The sequence below is a fragment of the Lates calcarifer genome, linkage group LG8 (genome assembly GCF_001640805.2).
Source record: "Lates calcarifer isolate ASB-BC8 linkage group LG8, TLL_Latcal_v3, whole genome shotgun sequence".
In the NCBI taxonomy this organism is placed as follows: domain Eukaryota; kingdom Metazoa; phylum Chordata; class Actinopteri; family Centropomidae; genus Lates; species Lates calcarifer.
The window spans coordinates 11708647-11734044 of record NC_066840.1 but is presented as its reverse complement, the minus strand read 5'-3'; the positions used below and the strand labels follow the sequence as shown (position 1 = coordinate 11734044).

At 40.7% G+C, this 25398-nt stretch overlaps 2 protein-coding genes across 12 annotated transcripts in view; both read right to left on the bottom strand.

Moving 5' to 3' along the window:
- The window catches only part of LOC108899128 (protocadherin alpha-C2), a 166933-nt gene that overhangs the window by 124977 nt on the left and 16558 nt on the right, over nucleotides 1-25398 (bottom strand). Inside the window, exon 1 of one of the 11 annotated variants that reach the window (XM_051072330.1) lies at nucleotides 22233-24755. The exons of 4 other annotated variants lie outside the window; for them this stretch is intronic. In XM_051072330.1, coding sequence (XP_050928287.1) covers nucleotides 22233-24563 — 2331 coding nt within the window. In that variant the 5' untranslated portion in view covers nucleotides 24564-24755. Of the gene's footprint in view, nucleotides 1-231; nucleotides 2804-3491; nucleotides 6048-6719; nucleotides 9335-9491; nucleotides 12024-15827; nucleotides 18383-19071; nucleotides 21673-22232; nucleotides 24756-25398 lie in introns of those variants that run through there. 6 more of the 11 variants (XM_051072319.1, XM_051072297.1, XM_051072318.1 and 3 more) reach the window with 6 other exon arrangements.
- Nucleotides 12153-15182, bottom strand: LOC108899139 (protocadherin alpha-8-like). Its single transcript, XM_018699419.2, has one exon. The coding sequence runs from the start codon at nucleotides 14708-14710 to the stop codon at nucleotides 12308-12310; it is 2403 nt and encodes an 800-aa protein (XP_018554935.1). The 5' UTR covers nucleotides 14711-15182; the 3' UTR covers nucleotides 12153-12307.

Below are 25398 nucleotides of genomic sequence, written 5' to 3'. Positions count from 1 at the left end.
GCAGGCTTTTCACACCGACATACCCTACTTGTGATTCTACTGATTGAAGAGCATTCTAATTCTTTACAATTAGAGAAGATACGAAATCAACGCAAAAGACCGTCGTTGTAGGATATCAGACCTGTCATAAAGTAAGAATTGTTCTAAAAGATGTAATGCAAGTGTTCAAAGACCACGAACATGATGAAATAAAGTACTATTTAACACTTAAAGGCATTTAAATAATCTTACCGCCTCAGATGTCCTCCTCCTGTCAGGGAGCACTAGTGTATTCGCATGGCTTCCTGGGACTATAGTAGATCCTATACTCATTCTGGGTCCAACTAACATGTACCGTTTGTCTCCAGATCTATACTGGATGCTGTGACACAGTGTCCCATCATAATTAGTTTCCTGTAGATACTTTGAATTATAGTCTGTAGATTTTGAGCACTGCATTACAATCAGCACAATGATACTGATGAGAAAAAGTGCTGAAACTGAGCCCAAAGTTATCATCAGATAAAAAGTCACATTATTCTCCTCATCGTCTTTTGCTGAATTTTTAACATCAGAAGCTGCAAAAGCCTCTTTGGGCTCCACAACTTTGACAATCACCGTAGCTGTTGCAGAGAGTGAAACGTTCCCATTGTCTTTGACCAGTATAACCAGTTTATGCTCAGCCTCGTCTGTCTCTGTGAATGAGCGAAGTGTTCTGATCTGTCCTGTATAGCGGTCCAAACCAAAGAGACTGTGGTCAGTAACTTCCTGCAGTGAAAACAGTAACCAGCCGTTATATCCTATATCAGCGTCATAGGCTCTGACTTTAGTCACCAAGTGTCCTACGTTCACATTGCGGGGAATCTCCTCCACACCTTCAGCAGAACCGTTAGAGGTGACTGGATACAGGATGACTGGAGCGTTGTCGTTCTGATCCAGAATGAACACGTTCACTGTGACGTTACTGTTTAGTGACGGAGTTCCAGAATCTGATGCAACAACTTGGAATTTGAAAGTTTTCAGTGTTTCAAAGTCAAAACTTTTCAGCGCCAGAATGTCTCCGTTTTCAGAGTTGATGTTTAAAAACGAAGATAATTTATCTCCGCTTACATCTCTCAAAATACGGTATGAAATAAGGGCATTATCACTTTCATCACGATCAGAGGCTTTTACTGAAAATATCGAGGCCCCGGGACTGTTATTCTCAGTGATATAGAATGTATAGGGGCTTAATGAAAATTCCGGACTGTTGTCATTCACATCTGATACAACGACGCTTATGGTTTTTTCACTTAAAAAGAAAGGGTCACCTGTATCTTTCGCAACAATTGTGACATCATATTGAGACACTATTTCCCTGTCCAATTGCGACCTGGTTATAACAGCGTACATGTTATCTTGTACCGACGGTGATAAAGTAAAAGGAACATCTTCTTTGATTGCGCAAATTACTTTACCATTGATTCCAGAGTCTAAATCACTGACACTAATAAGGGCCACTGTAGTTCCTATTTTTGAATCCTCCTTGATAGAGCTAGAAAATGATGTCACTTCTATCTCAGGAGCATTGTCGTTAACATCAGTAACAGTTATTATAACACTTTTGTCAGTTGTTAGAGGAACCTGTCCCTTATCAGATGCTTTTATATCAATTTCATAACTTTTGCTTTTCTCGAAATCTATCAGCCCTGTTACTTGAATTTCGCCAGTGTTTGGATCAATACCAAAGAGATCCATTAATTTTGGATCAACTTCGTTACCAAATGAATATATTATTTCGCCGTTTGCACCCTGGTCCAAATCAGTGGCATTTACCTGAATTATTACAGTACCAACAGGAACGTTTTCTTTAACTGTGGCAGAATACAACTCTTTAGTGTACACGGGCGAGTTGTCATTAACATCAAGTACATCCACAGTTATTTCTATATCACCAGACTTCGCCGGTTTTCCTCCATCAACGGCTGTTAGACGTAACTTATGTTTCCCAGCTGTTTCTCTATCCAACTGCTTCTGCAGAACTAAAAATGGCACTTTACGGTCTTCACCTCTATCCTTTACTTCTACTCTAAAATAGTCGTTGTGGCTGAGTTTATATTGCTGAATGGAGAACTGGCCTACATCGGGGTCACGCGCAGCTTGTAGCTGAAATCTCGCTCCTGCTAGAGCAGACTCGGAAATCTCCAGCCTTTTCTCTTTCTCTGGAAAAACGGGAGAGTGATCATTTATATCAAGTATTTCCACTGCCACATAGTGAATCTCCAGCGGGTTTTCTAGCACGGTTTTCAGTTGGATCAAACATGGGCTGGTGCGTTCGCACACCTCCTCCCTGTCTATTCTTCTTTTCACAAACAGGATACCATCGTTTTGATTCACCTGAAACACAGGTTCAGTTGAGCCTGACACAATGCGATATCTTCTGTCTATGAGTGCGCTTTTATCTAGTCCCAAATCCTTAGCAATATTCCCGACGACGGTTCCATCTTGAACCTCCTCTGATATCGAATATCTGATCTGTGCAAAAGCTCCGCTCCATAAAACATCCAAAACAATCATGAAGACAAACCAGCATTGTCGTTCCCCCCATGCTTTGTATCCTCCTCTTTGTTCCATGACTCAAAGATTATAGAGAATAGTCCATTAAAATACGTCCTGTTATTAGAAAGAGTTAGTGCGTCAGGGTCGTGAACTATGCCTTACATCAGATTTTTTTCTGTACAAAAACGGAAAATAAAAAAACACTCGTTGATGGCAATCGTGTTCTTACGCTCAAGTATGCCGTTCTAGACAAATACAAGGGCTTGGTTCAAATAAAGCTGGTGACGTAAATTGCTGCCAGATGCACAGAGTCACTGAACTACACTGACACCAAGCGTTGAAATGGTTATTTACACAGATTGCAGTAGTGTTTTAACAAGTATAAGATTGTCTTACACAGAGGCGATGTATTCCCACATTAATGTCAACTGATCAAAACAGATCTTCCTCGACTTTTTGACAGGGAGGAAAGGATTTCACACATAGCCGTGGTCTTTTTGTTTGTTACTTAAACACTTTAAACAACTTTCAACACCGGGGATCACTGCAGGCAGTACATTGTAGTACTACTTATAATGTGACTACCATTTTAAAAAATATGGGTACAAAAACCCCATAGCAAACTCACCATGACCAAAAAACCAAGAAGCCGATTTAATGTACAAATCGAAAAATCTGAATATTGTAACATCTGAATGCAGAATCACAAAACATTAACACTAAATGTTTTAAACATGCCAGAAATGTTTAAATAAAAGCATTCAAAAATATCAGTCTTAAACTTAGGAGTTGTTTATGAAAAGTATATGTGACATTTTTGTGTGGAAAATCAGCACCAAGGACAGTGAAAGTAAACTACTTCAGTCAATGAGTAAAAATGTCAAATTAATTAACCCTTTACTTAAAACGCGCTTTACATTTCACCCTCCATAAAGCATATGCGTCACAACCAGGTAGTGCCGAAATAATCTTACCTCTTCAGATGCTCGTCTTCTGTCAGGGAGCACTAGTGTATTCGCATGGCTGCCCGGGACTATTGTCGAACCGATACTCATTCTGGGTCCAACTAACATGTACCGTTTGTCTCCAGATCTGTACTGGATGCTGTGGCACAGTGTTCCATCATAATTAGTCTCTTGTAGATACTTTGAAGTATAGTCTGTGGATTTAGAGCACTGCATTGCAATCAACACAATGATACTGATGAGAAAAAGTGCTGAAACTGAGCCCAAAGTTATCATCAGGTAAAAAGTCACATCACTCCCCTCCTCATCCTTTTTTGCAGTTTTAACATCAGAAGCTGCAAAAGCCTCTTTGGGCTCCACAAGTTTGACAACCACAGTAGCTGTTGCTGAGAGTGAAACGTTCCCATTGTCTTTGACCAGTATGACCAGTTTATGCTCAGCCTCGTCTGTCTCTGTGAATGAGCGAAGTGTTCTGATCTGTCCTGTATAGCGGTCCAAACCAAAGAGACTGTGGTCAGTAACTTCCTGCAGTGAAAACAGTAACCAGCCGTTATATCCTATATCAGCGTCATAGGCTCTGACTTTAGTTACCAAGTGTCCTACGTTCACATTGCGGGGAATCTCCTCCACACCTTCAGCAGAACCGTTAGAGCTGACTGGATACAGGATGACTGGAGCGTTGTCGTTCTGATCCAGAATGAACACATTCACTGTGACGTTGTTGCTAAGCGATGGAGTTCCAGAATCTGACGCAACAACGTGGAACTGGAAAGTTTTCAGTGTTTCAAAGTCAAAACTTTTTAGCGCTATAATGTCCCCATTTTCAGAGTTTATATTAAGGAAAGAGGTTAGCAGGTTTTCTCCTCCCCCGCCCCTTAGAATATGATATGAAATAAGAGCATTACTTCCCTCGTCATCATCACAGGCTGTCACCGATAAAATAGACGCTCCTGGGTTGTTATTCTCAGTTATGTAGAAAGTATATGGGTTCTGAGAAAACTGTGGGCTGTTGTCATTCACGTCTGACACAACAATTTTTATGTTTTTTTCTGATGATAAGGATGCTTCGCCTGCGTCTTGAGCGACAATTGTTACATCATATTGTGATTGCTGCTCTCGATCCAAAAGCACTTTGGTTACCAGAGAATACATGTTTATTTGTAAAGATGGTGTAAGAAGAAAAGGAAGACCATGGCTTATGTGGCACATCACTTTTCCATTGAGACCAGAATCTGAGTCTTTCACACTAATCAGCGCTACTGTTGTTCCCGGTTTTGAATCTTCCGGGAGCGCACGTGAAAAAGATGTCACCTCAATCTCTGGTGCATTGTCGTTTACATCAACAATATGTATAATGACGGTTTTGTCTGTTGTCATCGTAGCTGCTCCTTTATCTGATGCCTGGATATCAATTTCATATCTTCCGCTCTCTTCAAAATCTATGGCCCCTGCTACAGTAATGATTCCAGTGACTGGATTTAAATCAAAACGGGCACGTACGCCTGCATCCACATCACTACCAAATGAATATACAACTTCACCATTTGAACCATCATCCATATCTGTTGCATTTACGCGAATAACCGTCGTGCCAAAAGGAGAATTTTCCTTTATCTCTACATGATAGGAATCTTGGGTGAAAACTGGGGGGTTATCATTAACATCAGAAACATCAACAATTATTGTCATATTACCCGACTTTGGAGGTTTACCTCCATCAGTGGCTGTCAGAAGTAACACATGGGTCTTGACGGATTCCCTATCAAGTGGCTTTTGAAGAACTAAACTAGGTATTTTACGGTCCTCACCACGATCTTTCACCTCCAAACGAAAATGTTCATTATGACTCAACTTATACTGCTGAACAGATAATGAACCACTATCAGCGTCACGCGCAGCTTGTAACTGAAATCTTGCTCCTGGCAAAGCAGATTCAGAAATCTCTAACATCTTTTCATTTTCAGGGAAACTTGGTGCGTGGTCGTTTACATCCAGAATCTCCACTGATACATAGTGGATCTCCAGTGGATTTTCTAACACGGTTTTTAAATCAATTACACAAACCTTGCTTCGTTCGCACACATTCTCTCTGTCAATTTTCCGATTCACATATAAGATACCGTCGTCCTGATTCACTCTGAAAGGAGGCTCTGTCGAGCTGTATACTATACGGTATCCCCTCTCTTCCAGTGTGCTCTTATCCAGACCTAAATCCTTCGCAATATTTCCAACAACAGTTCCTTCTCTCACCTCCTCAGCGATAGAATATCGGACTTGTGCTGAAGTTCTGCTCCAAAACGTAATCAAAACCATCAGGTAGGCAACCCACTCTGTCCGTTCCCTCCACGTCTGGCGTCCTCTTTGTTCCATGATGTGAGGATGAAACATTTAAAATAAAAGCAGATAAAGAGCTATACTCGTACACTGACGTAAGATTCTCCCGTCGCATTTGCTATCATAATACAACCACTCTCCAACAGAGTATGAGATTTATTTTAACATAAACTGTGTGCCCAAGCCGGTAGATCGTGAAACGCTCTGTCAGTGGTAGTTTGAGGGGACGGGGATGGGTCTAGCGGGTATGACGAAAATGTGTGGAAGCATTATTTGTCATTATACCGACACCAAGTGATCAGAGAAACATACTGCAGTGCAAGTGCACCAAGACTGGTTCAGGACCATGGACAGCGACAACTCCATTAAACCACCATCGTATTTTCCAACGTAGGCCACAAAAAGATGGATGAGATTGTGGTTGTAAAAATATACATTTTTTGGTACAAATGTTATTTAATTTAGCAGGAAGTTAAATAAAGAGAACAAAATATCCAACCATCTGTCAGCCTAGTGCGCATCAGACATCCGAAGCTGTGACACAACTAGTTAAAGCACAGCTACTCACCTTAATAGCGTGTATATTACTAATGAGTTTGCATCCGTATCTTCTCGATATTGAAATTTCCTAGCAAACCTCATTGATACATGCAAATTGTCTGTACCTATAAGCCATTGTCTCGCGGATATTGATTTAGTGTCAGCGTTTTAACAAAACTGCAAAAACAAGTTGGCTTCATCAAAGGGTAAAACCACAAAACATACTGCATTAGTGATAGATACACAAGCCTCAAACTTGAGAACATGTGCATAAATTAAAACGTATAAATCTGGAAATAAATAAAAGTTATACGTTATAAAGCGTTACAGGAGAGAGAGAGAGAGTCAAACTATTGCTCTTACCTCTTCAGATGCTCTCCTCCTGTCAGGAAGCACTAGTGTATTTGCATGGCTGCCCGGAACTATAGTAGATCCTATACTCATTCTGGGTGCAACTAACATGTACCGTTTGTCGCCAGATCTGTACTGGATGCTGTGACACAGTGTCCCATCATAATTTGTCTCCTGTAGATACTTTGAAGTATAGTCTGCTGTGGTTTTTGAGCACTGCATTGCAATCAGCACAATTATACTGATGAGAAAAAGTGTTGAAACTGAGCCCAGTGTTATCATCAGATAGAAAGTCACATTATTTTCCACCTCGACTTTGGTGGAACTTTTAACATCAGAGGCTGCAAAAGCCTCTTTGGGTTCCACAATTCTGACAATGACAGTAGCTGTTGCAGAGAGTGAAACGTTCCCATTGTCTTTGACCAGTATGACCAGTTTATGCTCAGCCTCGTCTGTCTCTGTGAATGAGCGAAGTGTTCTGATCTGTCCTGTGTAGCGGTCCAAACCAAAGAGACTGTGGTCAGTAACTTCTTGCAGTGAAAACAGTAACCAGCCGTTATATCCTATATCAGCATCATAGGCTCTGATTTTAGTTACCAAGTGTCCTGCGTTCACATTGCGGGGAATCTCCTCCACACCTTCAGCAGAACCGTTAGAGCTGACTGGATACAGGATGACTGGAGCGTTGTCGTTCTGATCCAGAAGGAACACATTCACTGTGACGTTGCTGATTAGTGACGGAGTTCCAGAATCTGACGCAACAACTTGGAACTGGAAAGTTTTCAGTGTTTCGAAGTCAAAACTTTTCAGCGCCAAAATGTCTCCATTTTCAGGATTAATGTTAAGAAACGATGTTACTTTATTTTCAGAACTTTCACTCCTGAGAATACGATAAGAAACAAGCGCATTGTCTCCCTCGTCACGATCAGACGCTTTTAAAGAAAACACTGAGGCTCCCGGGGGGTTATTTTCGGTGATGTAGAAAGTGTATGGGGTCAGTGAAAACTGTGGGCTGTTGTCATTCATATCTGACACAAAAACGCTTATTGTCTTTTCGGATGTTAAGGCTGGTTCACCTGCGTCTTTAGCGATGATTGTAATATCATATCTTGATTCTTGTTCCCTGTCAAGCAGTGATTTAGTGACGACCGCAAACATGTTATCTTGTATTGATGGAGTTAATGTAAAGGGGCTGTCTTCGGCGACATAGCTAATTATTTTACCATTCATGCCAGAATCTAAATCGGTAATGCTGATAAGCGCTACAGTTGTCCCTGGTCTAGAGTCCTCTGAAACTGCACTTGACAATGATGCCACTTCTATCTCAGGAGGATTATCGTTTGTATCTCCAATTTTAATGATAACACTTTTAACTGTTCTGAAAGGAATGCTTCCCTTATCAGAGGCCTGTATATCTATGTCATAGCTGTCTTTTTCCTCAAAGTCTACAAGCCCTTTCACAATAATCTCCCCAGTAACAGAGTCGATATCAAACAGCTCTCGAATTTGGCCTTTAACATCACTGCCAAATGAATAAACCACTTCCCCGTTGGTACCGTTGTCCAAATCGGTTGCTTCAACTTGGATGACTGTTGTACCAATTGGGGCGTTCTCTTGTAGCACTGCTGAATATGTGTCCTTTGTGAATACTGGCATATTGTCATTAACATCTAAAACATCTATGTATATTTCAACTGTGCCAGTTTTAGGGGGATTTCCGCCATCTATTGCCGTCAACATTAATTTATGGCTACTTTTGGCCTCTCTGTCTAGCTGTCTCTGTAATTGCAAAATTGGAGTTTTACCATCTCTTCCTCGATCTTTAACCTCTAGACGGAAATGGTCATTCTGACTGATTTTATACTGCTGAACAGAGTTTGTGCCACCATCCGGATCATGGGCATTTTGCAGCTGGTATCGTGCCCCTGGCAACGCAGACTCTGAGATCTCTAGCCTCTTTGTTTTTTCTGGAAATGTGGGAGAGTGGTCGTTTAAGTCTGTTATTTCCACGGTGACATAATGTACTTCTAGTGGATTTTCGAGAACAGTTTTAAGGTTAATTAAACACACAGCGCTCTCTTTGCATACTTCCTCTCGGTCTATTTTGTGGTTCGCATAAAGGACACCGTCATTCTCATTTACCTTAAAAAGAGGTTCACTCGAGCTGGACATAATACGAAATCCCCTCTGCTTCATTACAATCAGGTCTATTCCCAAATCCTTAGCTAAGTTCCCAACAAAGCTCCCGTCTTCTAGTTCTTCAGATATAGAGTATCTCAGTTGCGCCGAGGCTGCTCTGAAAAATAAAAGCAACACCAAGCCGGGGAGCAATGGTGATCGTGATCGCCATGAATCCCGTCCTCTTTGTTTCATATTTGGAAGTAAAAGTACGAATCCAAACGCGTCCATTATTGTCCATTTGCCTAGATTTGTGTCTCCATCACAGCAAGAAATATATTCACCTCTCCTTGAAATGTAGTTTACAAAATGTAAAAACAGTCACCGTGCGCTTATTCCGAACCTGCCACCTAAATGATGCCTAACCAGACTGAACGTAGTAGGGGCGGACTTACCTAAGGGGCTGACAGGCATTATAATGATAAGGTACTGCCACCTTGTGAACGTGCGTGACAATGCATTTTATCATCTTAAACTGGTCAACACTAAATATCATGCGTTGATGTATTTTCAGTGAGAAGGTTAGTTCAATAAAAATCCGGCAATGGCAAAAGTTATACTTAATACTTAAGATAGTATATATAGAGAATATAGATATTTACTCACCTCTCCAGATGTCCTCCTCCTGTCAGGGAGTACTAGAGTATTGGCATTGCTACCCGGGGCTATTGTCGAACCGATACTCATTCTGGGTCCAACTAACATGTACCGTTTGTCTCCAGATCTGTACTGGATGCTGTGGCACAGTGTTCCATCATAATTAGTCTCTTGTAAATACTTTGAAGTATAGTCTGTGGATTTAGAGCACTGCATTGCAATCAGCACAATAATACTGATGAAAAAAAGAGCTGAAACCGAGCCCAAAGTTATCATTAGATAAAAAGTCACGTTATTATCCTCGTCATCTTTTGATGCACTTTTGACATCCGAAGCCGCAAAAGCCTCTTTGGGCTCCACAACTTTGACAATCACAGTAGCTGTTGCTGAGAGTGAAACGTTCCCATTGTCTTTCACCAGTATGACCAGTTTATGCTCAGCCTCGTCTGTCTCTGTGAATGAGCGAAGTGTTCTGATCTGTCCTGTATAGCGGTCCAAACCAAAGAGACTGTGATCAGTAACTTCTTGCAGGGAAAACAGTAACCAGCCGTTATATCCTATATCAGCGTCATAGGCTCTGACTTTAGTTACCAAGTGTCCTGCGTTCACATTGCGGGGAATCTCCTCCACACCCTCAGCAGAACCGTTAGAGCTGACTGGATACAGGATGACTGGAGCGTTGTCGTTCTGATCCAGAATGAACACGTTCACTGTGACATTGCTGCTTAGTGACGGAGTTCCAGAATCTGACGCAACAACTTGGAACTGGAAAGTTTTCAGTGTTTCAAAGTCAAAACTTTTTAGCGCCATAATGTCCCCATTTTCAGAGTTGATGTTTAGATTGAATGAGTGGAGCTTAGTATTATCTTTTCCATCTCTTAACATCTGATATAAAATGCGAGAATTATCACCCTCGTCGCAGTCTGATGCCATCACAGAAAACAATGAAGCTCCTGGGGAGTTGTTCTCAAAAATGTAATATGTGTAAGGGCTCGCTGAAAACTCTGGATTGTTATCATTCACATCTGATACAACAATAGTAATACTTTTTTCAGAAGATAATGATGGTACACCTGCATCTTTTGCAACAATTGTAACATCATATATGGATTGCTTTTCTCTATCCAGGTTTGATTTCGTGACTATAGAATACATGTTGTCCTGTGTTGAAGGTGATAATGTGAAAGGCACATCTTCATTAAATGAGCAAATAACTTTTCCGTTAAGACCAGAGTCTTTATCAAGAACACTGATTAAAGCCACAGTGGTTCCCAGTCTTGCATCCTCTGGTATTGCCCTTGAGAATGATGTAACTTCTATATGTGGGGTGTTATCATTCAAATCAACAATATTAACCAACACACTTTTGTCTGTTCTGAAAGGAGCTGATCCTTTATCAGACGCCTGTATATCTATTTCATAGCTTTCCTCTAATTCAAAGTCTATCAGATCTTGAACAGTTATTTCACCTGTATTCGGATCTACTCGAAAGAGTTCGCGTATTCTGCTATTCACATTACTGCCTAATGAATAGATAATCTCACCATTGGATCCTTCGTCTAAATCAGAAGCATTTACTTTTATAACTGTCGTGCCAATAGGAACATTTTCCTCTAAACGCACCGTGTACGTTTCTTCGTTGAAAACTGGCATATTATCATTGATGTCTAAAACATCAACGATAAGTTCAGCTGTTCCAGATTTACTTGGTTTGCCTCCATCAACAGCTGTAACAAGAAGCGTATGACTTTTCTTAGTTTCTCTATCTAGTGTCTTCAGTAAAACTAATACCGGTATTTTCCCATCTTTTCCACGATCTTTGACTTCCAAACGAAAATGATCATTAGGACTGAGTTTATACTCTTGGACCGAAAATTGTCCAACATCAGGGTCTTGTGCTGCTTGTAGCTGAAGGCGCAAACCCGGTAAAGCAGACTCTGAAATAGCGAGATGTGACTGTTTTCCTGAGAAGCTGGGAGAGTGGTCGTTAACATCCAGCACCTCTACAGTCACATAGTGAATTTCAAGAGGGTTTTCCAGCACCGTTTTTAGGTTGATCAAGCACACACTGCTGCGCTCACAAACCCACTCCCGGTCAATTACTCGGTCAACATACAATATTCCATCATTCTGATTTACATGGAAAAATGACTCTGTTGAAGCCTCGACAATACGACAACCTCTCTCTTTCAGTGCGTTCATCTCTAACCCCAAGTCCTTCGCTATATTCCCAACAACGGTGCCTTCTTTAACTTCCTCAGCGATTGAATATCTCATCTGCGCCGAAGCTGTGCTCCACAGCAAAATTAATGAAACAATGAAAGCGAACCACCGCCATTGCTCTCTCGATGTTCCGAGTCCTTTCTGCTCCATAATTAGCGAATAAAAATGAATCGCAGTGATTCAGAATAATGATTCCTTTGTCACGTGAGAAATAGATATACAAAAAATAAAATGTAGAGTTTCCCCTGTGTTATCCAAATCGCACATGCGGAATATTCGGTGTGAGTGTAAAAGACTAAAATGAGAAAACCCATCCCACAAAGGGGAGGATCCCTGTCTCTGACAAGGCCTCTCCTCAAACACTTTACTGTTAATATACTGACACCAAGTGATCACTTCACACTTAGTTCGTTCCTCCATGAAAATCACAGAGTTGAAGGTTGGCTCTTTTAAAATAATACTGTCGATTTCACTAAGACGCATAAATTGTAGCTCGCGGCTATATCAAACACATTAACAAAAGTAAACTCAGCACAATGGATAGCGCCATTGTCACTCAGATTAGCCCATTGAGCCTCTCCCCCAAATTATACATATTTAAATCACAAAAAAGTGTGTGCGCCACGATCCCTATCAAACCTGAAAGTAAACCAGCTTACCTCTTCAGATGTCCTCCTCCTGTCAGGTAGCACTAGTGTATTTGCATGGCTCCCCGGGACTATAGTCGATCCTATACTCATTCTGGGTCCAACTAGCATGTACCGTTTGTCGCCAGATCTATACTGGATGCTGTGACACAGTGTCCCATCATAATTTGTCTCTTGTAGATATTTAGAAGTATGGTCTGTGGATTTTGAGCACTGCATTGCAATCAGCACAATGATACTGATGAGAAAAAGTGCTGACACTGAGCCCAAAGTTACCATCAGATAGAAAGTCACAGTATTATCCTCATCTGCTTTTGCTGCACTTTTGACATCAGAAGCTGCAAAAGCCTCTTTGGGCTCCACAAGTTTGACAATCACAGTAGCTGTTGCTGAGAGTGAAACGTTCCCATTGTCTTTGACCAGTATGACCAGTTTATGCTCAGTCTCGTCTGTCTCTGTGAATGAGCGAAGTGTTCTGATCTGTCCTGTATAGCGGTCCAAACCAAAGAGACTGTGGTCAGTAACTTCCTGCAGTGAAAACAGTAACCAGCCGTTATATCCTATATCAGCGTCATAGGCTCTGACTTTAATCACCAAGTGTCCTGCGTTCACATTGCGGGGAATCTCCTCCACACCTTCAGCAGAACCGTTAGAGCTGACTGGATACAGGATGACTGGAGCGTTGTCGTTCTGATCCAGAATGAACACGTTCACTGTGACGTTGCTGCTTAATGACGGAGTTCCAGAATCTGATGCAACAACTTGGAACTGGAAAGTTTTCAGTGTTTCAAAGTCAAAACTTTTTAGCGCGGTGATATCTCCATTATCAGGATTTACGTTTAGGAAAGACATTATATCATTCCCTTCTCTCACAATATGATAGGAAATAGCTGCATTGTCATTCAAATCATTGTCCGTTGCGCTAACAGAGAATATCGGCTTCCCAGCAACATTATTTTCTAACAAGTAAAACTGTAATGGATTTTGGGAGAAACATGGACTGTTGTCATTTACATCTGATATCTGAATGGTAAGAGTTTTAAAAGTGGACAAGGGCATTTCGCCGCAATCGGTGGCTTGTATTGTTATTATATAATGTGACACCTCCTCTCGATCCAAAAATCGTGTAGTAACAAGAGAATATGTGTTTTCCTTATAAGACGGTTTTAATTCAAAAGGAACTTCCTCAGTTATGCTTGAAATAATTTTTCCATTAACACCAGAGTCTTTATCTGTCACACTAATAAGTGAAATAACAGTGCCAAGCTTTGAGTCTTCAGACACTATATTGGACACTGATGTCACTTCTATTTCAGGTGGATTATCATTGATGTCTTTTATCTTCACAATAACTCTACATCTGCTAGTTAATGGTGGTGCTCCCTTGTCCGAAGCCTGAACATCTAGTTTATAAACCTCTGATTCCTCAAAATCCAGTTCTCCTCTCACTTTAATTTGTCCGCTTAAACTATCCAATTCAAATATCTCGTAGACTTTGCGTGGTAATGTTTTGCTGAGGCTGTACTCGATTTCCCCATTTGTCCCTTCGTCTGGATCTGTTGCACTGACTTTTGTAACAATAGTTCCAACTGAGACATTTTCATATATCTCTGTTTGGTAAATATCCTGACTAAACATTGGACGATTATCATTGATATCTAGAACAGTAACGGAAACATTTAGCGTTCCAGATCTCGGAGGTTTCCCCCCATCAACTGCTGTCACAAATAGCAAGTGTTGATTCTTTTGTTCTCTGTCTAACGACTTCTTAAGCACTAAAAATGGTATTTTATCTTCATCGTTTTGACTAATTTCTATTTCAAAGTGATCATTTGACGTCAATGTATATGTGCGGATAGAGTTCATTCCAGCATCGGGATCACGGGCCGCATGCAGTTCGATTCGCGTTCCCGGAGATGAATGTTCTGCTATTTCAAATGTCTGAACCTTTTCAGAAAAACTGGGAGAGTGATCATTTACATCAGTAATTTCCACAACTACATAGTGTATTTCCAAGGGGTTTTCAACAAGGATTTTCAGCTCCATCAAGCATGCACCACCTCCCTGACAGAGCTCCTCTCTGTCGATTTTCTTTTGGACCTGTAAAGCACCACTATCCGGATTTACCTCGAAAAAAGCTTCCTTCAATCCAGACACAACACGGAACCGCCGATCCAACAAAGCTGTTTTGTCCAGACCGAGATCCTTGGCTACATTTCCAACAAGGGTTCCCTCTTTCATCTCCTCTGGAATAGAGTACCTCAATTCACCCACAGCCTGCTTTCCGAAAATCAGCATTAAGAAAAAATGAAAAGCAAACAAATGCTCCTTTGATCTAAATCGTCTTTCGCTCCCCATCGTTATCCAGCAAGCATAAGCAGACCGAAGTCTGTTTCTTCAGCACATGAAATAACTATATCCGACCCGTTCAGTATAGCATGTTTACAAAACAGGGTACACCATCTCATCCGACTCACATCCCGAAATGAAATGTATCATCTGCTCTAAGGTACCAAACAAAAGGTTGGTTAAGGGAGGGACTAAGTACTTTATAGCAATAATAATGTAACAGTGACACCAAGAGGACAACATTTTAGACGATTTAGAATCATTAAGTCACACTAGGCAGGTGTGAAATATAATGATCACCAGCACTTAAATACCACGGACAGGACTACAACGTCCTTATAGTTATGTACGTACTATTTATTCTCTCTCTCTCTCTCTCTCTCTCTCTCTCTCTCTCTCTCTCTTTCTCTCGCTCTCTCTGCTACACACATAAAAGTCAAGCGAAATCAGTGTGAATTTATTAAATGTTTTGCCCAGCAAGAATCATGATAGTTAAGACTCATAAGTGGCAATATAAATGAAGAAAAACACAGTAGTCCCCTCACTGTACCCAGCTCGAATTCTTGCAGTGAATTTCAGCACCATGGATAGCGATGACAAGCAGACTCGTAACGTGATTATGTGTTAACCTCATTTTTGTCTCCTTAATTTCGAGACATTTTGCACAATGACGATAAATACTGTCACAACAATGACAGTATTTCGAATTTTATTTCAATTATGTATCATGTAGATATTCGGCGTCAACCCTCTTTATTATTATTATTATTATTATTCTCATCATTATTATTATTATTTTGCTATTTTTTCATTTGGAGAGGGAGGGAAGAATAATCTATTTGATCATCTATATATGATAACACGTGGTGCTCACAATGCATTGGAGAGTATAGACCTATGTAAGAGAGCCATTGTGTATCACGCAGCGGCTCTTGCAAAAGGAAGCAGAAAGCTGAGTCCAATGCTATCGTCAGCAAGCTTACATCTATTTTTATGCAAATAGAGGAAACAATAACATATGCCTCAAACAACTCTGAACACGATTTGAATATGCTGAATAAGAAAAGACTAGTATTTGAACCTCAATGTGAAAAGCCACTACAGTTGTTACATATTAAAGTCTTACCTCTTCAGATGGTCGTCTCCTGTCAGGAAGCACTAATGTATTCGCATGGCTGCCCGGGATTATAGTAGATCCTATACTCATTCTTGGTCCAACTAACATGTACCGTTTGTCTCCAGATCTGTACTGGATGCTGTGACACAGTGTCCCATCATAATTGGTCTCTTGTAGATATTTAGAAGTATAGTCTGTGGATTTTGAGCAATGCATTGCAATCAGCACAATGATACTGATGAGAAAAAGTGTTGAAACTGAGCCCAAAGTTATCATCAAGTAAAAAGTCACATTATTCTCCTCATCTGCTTTTGCTGCACTTTTAACATCAGAAGCTGCAAATGCCTCTTTGGGCTCCACAACTTTGACGATCACAGTAGCTGTTGCAGAGTGTGAAACGTTCCCATTGTCTTTGACCAGTATGACCAGTTTATGCTCAGTCTCATCTGTCTCTGTGAATGAGCGAAGTGTTCTGATCTGTCCTGTATAGCGGTCCAAACCAAAGAGACTGTGGTCAGTAACTTCTTGCAGTGAAAACAGTAACCAGCCGTTATATCCTATATCAGCGTCATAGGCTCTGACTTTAGTCACCAAATGTCCTGCGTTCACATTGCGGGGAATCTCCTCCACACCTTCAGCAGAACCGTTAGAGCTGACTGGATACAGGATGACTGGAGCGTTGTCGTTCTGATCCAGAATGAACACGTTCACTGTGACGTTGCTGCTAAGTGACAGAGTTCCAGAGTCTGACGCAACAACATGTAACTGAAAAGTTTTCAGTGTTTCAAAGTCAAAACTTTTTAGCACCGAAACTTGTCCACTTTCTGAATTGATATTTATGAAAGATGTTACGTCATTTTCACTCCCTCCTCTAACAATATGATATGAAATTGCTGCATTTTCATTCGTATCAATGTCCGTTGCGCTAACAGAGAATATTGGCGCTCCAGCAACATTATTTTCTGACAGGTAAAACTGTAATGGATTTTGGTCGAAATGTGGACTGTTGTCATTTACATCTGATATATGAACGTTAAGAGCTTTAAAAGTTGATAAGGGAGGCTCACCGCAGTCAGTGGCTTTTATTATTATTTCATAGTGTGGCACCCGTTCTCGATCCAAAAGTTCCTTAGTAACAACTGAATATATGTTTTCCTTATATGAAGGCTTTAATTCAAAAGGTACGTCATCGATTATGCGTAAAATAACTTTCCCATTAACACCCGAGTCTTTATCCGTCACACTAATAAGTGAGATAACGGTACCAGGCTTTGAATCTTCTGATAATTTATTTGACAGTGATGTGACTTCTATTTCCGGCGGGTTATCATTGACATCTTTTATCTTTATTATGACTCTACACCTTCCTGTTAATGGAGGCTGTCCTTTATCAGTTGCCTGGACTTCTAGTTTATAAATCTCTGATTCCTCAAAATCCAGTTCTCCTCTCACTTTAATTTGTCCGCTTAAACTATCCAATTCAAATATCTCGTAGACTTTGCGTGGTAATGTTTTGCTGAGGCTGTACTCGATTTCCCCATTTGCCCCTTCGTCTGGATCTTTTGCACTGGCCTTTGTAACAATAGTTCCAACTGAGACATTTTCATATATCTCTGTTTGGTAAGTATCCTGACTAAACGTTGGACGATTATCATTGATATCTAGAACAGTAACGGAAACATTTAGCGTTCCAGATCTCGGAGGTTTCCCCCCATCAACTGCTGTCAAAAATAGCAGGTGTTGATTCTTTTGTTCTCTGTCTAACGACTTCTTAAGCACTAAAAATGGTATTTTATCTTCATCGCTTTGACTGATTTCTATTTCAAAGTGATCGTTTGGTGTTAATATATATGTGCGGATAGAGTTCATTCCAGCATCGGGATCACGGGCCGCATGCAGTTCGAATCGCGTTCCCGGAGATGACTGCTCTGCTATTTCAAATGTCTGAACCTTTTCAGAAAAACTGGGAGAGTGATCATTAACATCACTAATATCTATCACGACATGATGCATTTCCAGAGGGTTTTCGACTAGGATTTTCAGCTCCATTACGCAGGCACCACTACCGTGACAGAGCTCCTCCCTGTCGATTTTCTTTTGGACCTGTAAAGCACCACTGTCTGGATTTACCTCGAAAAATGTATCCCTAGTTCCCGACACAACACGGAACCGTCGATCAGCCAAGGACGTTTTGTCCAGACCAAGATCCTTGGCAACATTTCCAACAACAGTTCCTTCTTTCACCTCCTCTGGAATAGAGTATCTCAAGTCACCCAAAGCCTGCTTTCCGAAAAACACCAACAAACACAAATGTAAAGCAAACCAACAATAGTCACTCGATCGTCTTTTGCTCTCCATCGTTATCCAACAGCATGAACACGCAGGAGCCTTTCCCCCAAATATATATATCCGAGCACCAAACGGTCTCATCCGACTACCGTTCTCACATCATCATCATTGTATCATCTGCTGTGAGGTACCAAACAAAAGCTTTGTTAGGTGAGGGACGGCCCCTTTTAAAGCCCGTTGACGTTACAGTGACACCAAGAGGACAGTATTTTATACTATTTTAAGTTGTATGGGAGCATATTCCTTTGTATAATTATATGTTTTGCCAGTATTTTATTCTTATTATCCAAACAGTTAAATCTTCTATATTTAAATACAAATTAAGTGTTTTGAAGAAGTATATTTATTTACCACGTTTTATCTACCTATTATCTCTATTTCTCCTGGTAACAGTACAGCCGGTGTTTTTCAGCACCTTGGACAACGGTCACCCCTCTTCACATAGCCGGTCTCCTTAACCACCATGTGTAGGTAGGAGTTTTTTCTTTTTAAATGGGAGACAATTATTTATTCCATTAATTTGGAATGCCTGGTAATCGTAATCGTTTTGAGAGTATATTGATATGTACAGGGGGAAGAAGCACGATTGTCTGAGGGAATACTAAGCAATACAAATGAGTCAATTTAGAGATTATTATGCTGATTCGCAGACAGTATGTACCCAGACGAATAGCGCTAACCTTAAACCAGGTAAAATAAACTGAAATACTGTGATACAGACACTCAAGGCTCAAGGTGCGTCACACTGTGATGTTCCTGGTTTTTGGAAATTCTTCTGTTAATTGTCATTTTAATTTATTTTTTTTAAAATACTGAACATATGCTAGTCTAAGTATGTAGACCACTGTAGGCAAATAGGAAAAGTTTACTTGTAAACAAAGCACTGCAATTTTTAAAGTCTTACCTCTATAGATGTTCTCCTCCTGTCAGGCATAACCAATGTATTCGCATGGCTTCCTGGGACTATAGTAGATCCTATACTCATTCTGGGGCCAACCAACATGTACCGTTTGTCTCCAGACCTGTACTGGATGCTATGACATAGCGTTCCATCATAATTAGTCTCTTGTAGATATTTTGACGTATAATCTGTAGATTTTGAGCACTGCATTGCAATCAGCACAATTATACTGATGAGAAAAAGTGTTGAAACTGAGCCCAAAGTTATCATCAAGTAAAAAGTCACATTATTCTCCTCATCTGCTTTTGCTGCACTTTTAACATCAGAAGCTGCAAATGCCTCTTTGGGCTCCACAACTTTGACGATCACAGTAGCTGTTGCAGAGTGTGAAACGTTCCCATTGTCTTTGACCAGTATGACCAGTTTATGCTCAGTCTCATCTGTCTCTGTGAATGAGCGAAGTGTTCTGATCTGTCCTGTATAGCGGTCCAAACCAAAGAGACTGTGGTCAGTAACTTCCTGCAGTGAAAACAGTAACCAGCCGTTATATCCTATATCAGCGTCATAGGCTCTGACTTTAGTCACCAAGTGTCCTGCGTTCACATTGCTGGGAATCTCCTCCACACCTTCAGCAGAACCGTTAGAGCTGACTGGATACAGGATGACTGGAGCGTTGTCGTTCTGATCCAGAATGAACACGTTCACTGTGACGTTGCTACTTAGTGATGGAGTTCCAGAATCTGACGCAACAACTTGGAACTGGAAAGTTTTCAGTGTTTCAAAGTCAAAACTTTTTAGTGCGGTGATGTGTCCATTATCTGAATTTATGTTTAAGAAAGATGTTATGTCATTTCCATTTTCTCCTCTAACAATATGATATGAAATAGCTGCATTGTCATTCAAATCATTGTCCGTTGCCCTTACAGAAAATATCGACTTTCCAGCAACATTATTTTCTGCAAGATAAAACTCTAAAATGGTTTGGTCGAAATGTGGACTGTTGTCATTTACATCTGATATCTGAATGTTCAGAGTTTTAAAAGTTGATAAGGGAGGCTCGCCACAGTCCATGGCTTTTATTGTTATTTCATATTGGGGCAACGCCTCTCGATCCAAAAAACCCTTTGTGACAACTGAATATGTATTTTCCTTGTAGGAAGGCTTTAATTCAAAAGGTACGTCATTGACTATGTGTGAAATAATTTTTCCATTAACACCAGAGTCTTTGTCCCGCACACTAAGTAGTGAAATAACAGTGCCAGGCTTCGAATCTTCAGACGCAGTATTTGACAGAGATGTCACTTCTATTTCCGGTGGATTATCGTTGACGTCTTGAATTTTGATAATGACCCTACACTCACCTGTCAGTGGAGGTGTTCCTTTATCGGATGCCTCAATGTCCAGTTCATATACGTCGGTTTCTTCGTAGTCCACTACTCCTTTTATCCTGATTTCTCCAGTTATTTTGTCCAATTCAAAAATGTCATATACTTTACGCATCAAGGTTTTTCCAAGGCTATATTCAATTTCTCCATTCGTGCTTTCATCGGGGTCGGTCGCATTCATTCTAAATATTGAAGTGCCAGCTGGAACGTTTTCTTGAATTTCAATTTGGTAAATCTCCTGACCAAATATCGGACGATTGTCATTACTATCAAGAACAATAATGAAAACATTTAGTGTGCTTGATCTTGGAGGTTTACCTCCATCAACTGCTGTAACCAGTAGTGTGTGTTTGTTCTTTTGTTCTCTGTCTAACGATTTTTTCAGCACTAAAAATGGTATCTTACCCGCATCACTTTGACGGATATTTACTTCAAAATGTTCATTTGACGTTAAAGTGTATGTACGAATAGAGTTAATTCCAGCATCAGGGTCACGAGCAGTGTGCAACTGAAATCTCTTTCCTGGCAGTGTTTGTTCTGCTATTTCAAATGTTTGTGCTTTTTCGGGAAAACTAGGGGCGTGATCATTTACATCCGTAATTTCTACAACTACGTAGTGTATTTCCAAAGGATTTTCAACAAGGATTTTCAGCTCCATTAGGCATGCACCGCTGCCTTGACAGAGCTCCTCTCTGTCAATACGATTATGGACGTACAGTGCCCCATTATTCTGGTTCACTTCAAAAATAGCGTCTTTACTTCCAGACACAACGCGGAACCGTCGATCAGTTAAAGAGGTGATGTCAAGGCCAAGATCCTTCGCAACATTTCCAACAACAGTGCCGTGTTTAACCTCCTCTGGAACAGAGTACCTGATCTGAGCAAAAGCCTGTTTTCCGCAAAAAAGCAGTAGAGCCACATGAATAGAAAACCAGGAACAGTCCCTTGTTCGATATTTTGTATCCTTTCCCATCGTCATTTAACAACTCGTATTCACAAAGTAGCCCCTCACTTCGACAAGCATATGTTTATGTCAGTCCAGACGTGGTGTCACCGGCTGGTGTTCTTGATTCAAGTGCTTTCTTTGCTTTACTGAGACGGCGAACAAAAGGTTCATGGGGGAGGGAAAACATTGGTTATGGTTTCCCGATTTTATAGTGACACCCAGAGGTTAGTACTGAGAACTAATCTCCCTCCCCTTCACTCCCCACTCATTCTCTCCCACTTTTCTACTTGACTTTCACCCACCAAAAGGTTGATCATTGTGCTTTACTGGTTTGGCCTGATCATGCCTTTCATTACCACGGACAGCAAGTACGAGTAGTCGCCTTTCCTTCTAATAACAAGCAGTTCAATACTAAAACAGCAAACAGAAGTTAGATTGTTCTGACACCCAGTTGTCAAAAACGCGCTGTCTACATATTCCCATATACACACTATAATTACTCTGTTTTGGTGGAGTAGGAAATCTTTCATTTCAGCACCATGGACAGCGGTCAGAGTCAGGCGTAGTCCCTGCACACTGTCACTTTATATAGGATGAGCCCTTTTTATTTATATCACAGTAATTAGTTTTCGTCATGGCTTATGCATCTCTTACTATGTAACCAATCAGTTTGCAATCAGACAGTGAAACTCTGACCTATTAGAACATATTTAAGAAAGCAACACACTTTCTAAAAGTCTTCATAGACATGACATAAGGAAAACTTTGAGCACAACATAAAGAAAAAACTGCATGTAAACATATGGTGTCAAATTTAGTTTTTAAAGTCTTACCTCTCCAGATGTTACCCTCCTGTCAGGGAGCACTAGTGTATTCGCATGGCTGCCCGGGACTATAGTAGATCCTATACTCATTCTGGGTCCAACTAACATGTACCGTTTATCTCCAGATCTGTACTGGATGCTGTGACACAGTGTCCCATCATAATTTGTCTCTTGAAGATATTTAGAGGTATAGTCTGTGGATTTTGAACACTGCATTGCAACCAGTACGACGATACTGATGAGAAAAAGTGCTGAAACTGAGCCCAAAGTTATCATCAGGTAAAAAGTCACATTATTCTCCTCATCGTCTTTTGCTGAATTTTTAACATCAGAAGCTGCAAAAGCCTCTTTTGGCTCCACAACTTTGACGATCACAGTAGCTGTTGCTGAGAGAGAAACGTTCCCATTGTCTTTCACCAGTATGACCAGTTTATGCTCAGCCTCGTCTGTCTCTGTGAATGAGCGAAGTGTTCTGATCTGTCCTGTATAGCGGTCCAAACCAAAGAGACTGTGGTCAGTAACTTCCTGCAGTGAAAACAGTAACCAGCCGTTATATCCTATATCAGCGTCATAGGCTCTGACTTTAGTCACCAAGTGTCCTGCGTTCACATTGCGGGGAATCTCCTCCACACCTTCAGCAGAACCGTTAGAGCTGACTGGATACAGGATGACTGGAGCGTTGTCGTTCTGATCCAGAATGAACACGTTCACTGTGACGTTGCTGCTTAGTGAGGGAGTTCCAGAATCAGACGCAACAACTTGGAACTGAAAAGTTTTCAGTGTCTCAAAGTCAAAACTTTTTAAGGCTGAAATGTGTCCGCTATCAGAATTTACATTAAGAAAAGATGCCATATCATTATGACCACCTGTCCCTCTAATTAAACGATAGGACACTGCAGCATTGTCGCCTAAGTCTTTATCAAATGCACTCACAGAAAATATGGATGTGCCTGGAGCATTGTTTTCCACCAAATATAACTCCAGGGGACTGTGTGAGAACTCTGGGATGTTATCATTGACATCTGACACCTGAATACTCAAAGTTTCGAATGTGGAAAGAGGAGGGTCACCACAGTCGGTAGCGGTTATTGAAATGTCATAAAGTGACACAGTTTCCCTGTCCAATGTTTCCTTTGTCACTAATGAATACATGTTTTCTTTAAATGACGGTTTTAATTCAAATGGTACGTTCCCCGTGAGACTGCATATAACTTTGCCATTCAGGCCAGAATCCGTGTCTGTGACACTAATAAGAGAAACCACGGTCCCATGTTTTGAATCTTCTGGGATCATGCTTGATATTGATGTCACCTCTATCTCTGGTTCATTGTCGTTAATATCTTGAATCTTTATTAGGACTCTACAGTCTGTTGTCATCGGTGGCTGACCTTTGTCAGAGGCTTGGACGTCTAACTTGAAAACATCAGCGGTCTCATAGTCAATTTGTCCCTTGACTCGAATTTCTCCTGTATTTCTGTCAAGGCTAAATAGCTCCAACACCTTCAAATTGATGTCACCTCCGAAGGCATACTCGACTTCCCCATTAGTTCCTTCATCCAGATCAGTTGCTTGGACTTTTATAACAACTGTATCTAAAGCAACATTTTCTTGTAACATCACAGAATAAACCTCTTTCGAAAAAGTAGGTCTGTTATCATTATTGTCGAGAACCTTTATGGTGAGATTAAGATTTGCAGATTTTGGCGGTGTCCCTCCATCTATAGCGGTTAAAATCAAGCTATGGTTTGTTTTATGCTCTCTGTCCAAGTGTCTTTGTAACACTAAGAAAGGGATTTTATCCTCTCCCCTATCTCTAATTTCTAGATGAAAATTTTCATTTTGGCTAAGTTTATAGCGCTGGACGGAATTTATTCCAACATCAGGATCACGTGCGCCTGGTATTTGAAATCGTGCCCCTGGCAACGTCGTTTCTGCTATTTCAATTACCTTTTCTTCCTCTGCAAAACTCGGCACATGGTCGTTGGCGTCCGTTATTTCCACCGTGACATAGTGGATTTCAAGTGGATTTTCAACAACGATTTTCAGATCTATTAAACATGCACCATTTCCATCGCACAGCTGTTCTCGGTCGAGATTCTTATGAACATACAAAGCCCCATTGTCCGGGTTTACCTCAAATAGCGCGTCCTGGGCTCCAGACACAATACGAAATCGCCTGTTTGTCAAGCTACTGACATCCAGACCCAAATCCTTGGCAACATTTCCAATAGTAGCTCCCACTTTAACTTCCTCTGGAGTCGAGTATTTTATTTGAGCGAAGATCAGCTCACCAAAGCAAAACAGCAGAGAGAAAATCAGAGGACGCGACCACGACATCATTCTTACTCTTTGTCCTTTGTCTCCTTTGGCGAAATTATTTAAAACGGTAGCCACAAATATCTTCCTCTTAAAACATCTCCTGTTGTCCCCAGATTATCTTTCGGAAAACCACGTCCTCGTTGTACGGGTACAAATCACAGTCCGAAAAGATGGCATTCTTTGTGGCCAAGCTGAAAAAAATCACTCTTTGAAAAGGGCAGAGTCTATTTTGTCTGAATCCTCAGCGACTGCCTACTGTAACACTGACACCCAGTGGACCATTCAGTGCTTACATGTAGTATAAAGGAGAAAAAGACACGATTCCACCGAAACCTCTTAAATACGAAATTTAGTCTCACGAAACGTAGGAGAAAGCAAACTTTCAGAACCATGGACAGGGCAAACGTTTAGTGTCTCAGCGGTAGCAAAGCTGAACTCAAGTGTCTATAGAATTAAACAAGAGTCTCTCTTTTATTAGTCTGTATAATAAAACCCGACAAAAATGTCACCACAACGTGACCATATCGTTTAGACCTAATAATTAGACATAATTCAGTATCCTGGAAAACGGTAACGGTACTGGGCTGAATAACCTGAACACATTTGTACAGTCTAAATAGAGAGGAAACGTTGAACTTGGACTGAAACACATGACAACAATGTATCTCTTTCCCAAAAGGAAAAAAAAAATGTTTTCAAACCTAAACACCTTATTCGGTCCTCATCCAGATGTGTTAGTAGATGGGCTAAAATACAGTTAAAATAACATTTGAAATCCATAAATGGAACACATAAAGCTCTAAAACGGAATTTACATTTTGACTTGAAAATTACTTCAATATGACCAAGCATGATT

Coding starts and splice junctions, on each gene's coding strand:
- LOC108899139 (XM_018699419.2), bottom strand. CDS start 14,710: ATGGGGAGCGAAAGACGATTTAGATCAAAGGAGCATTTGTTTGCTTTT.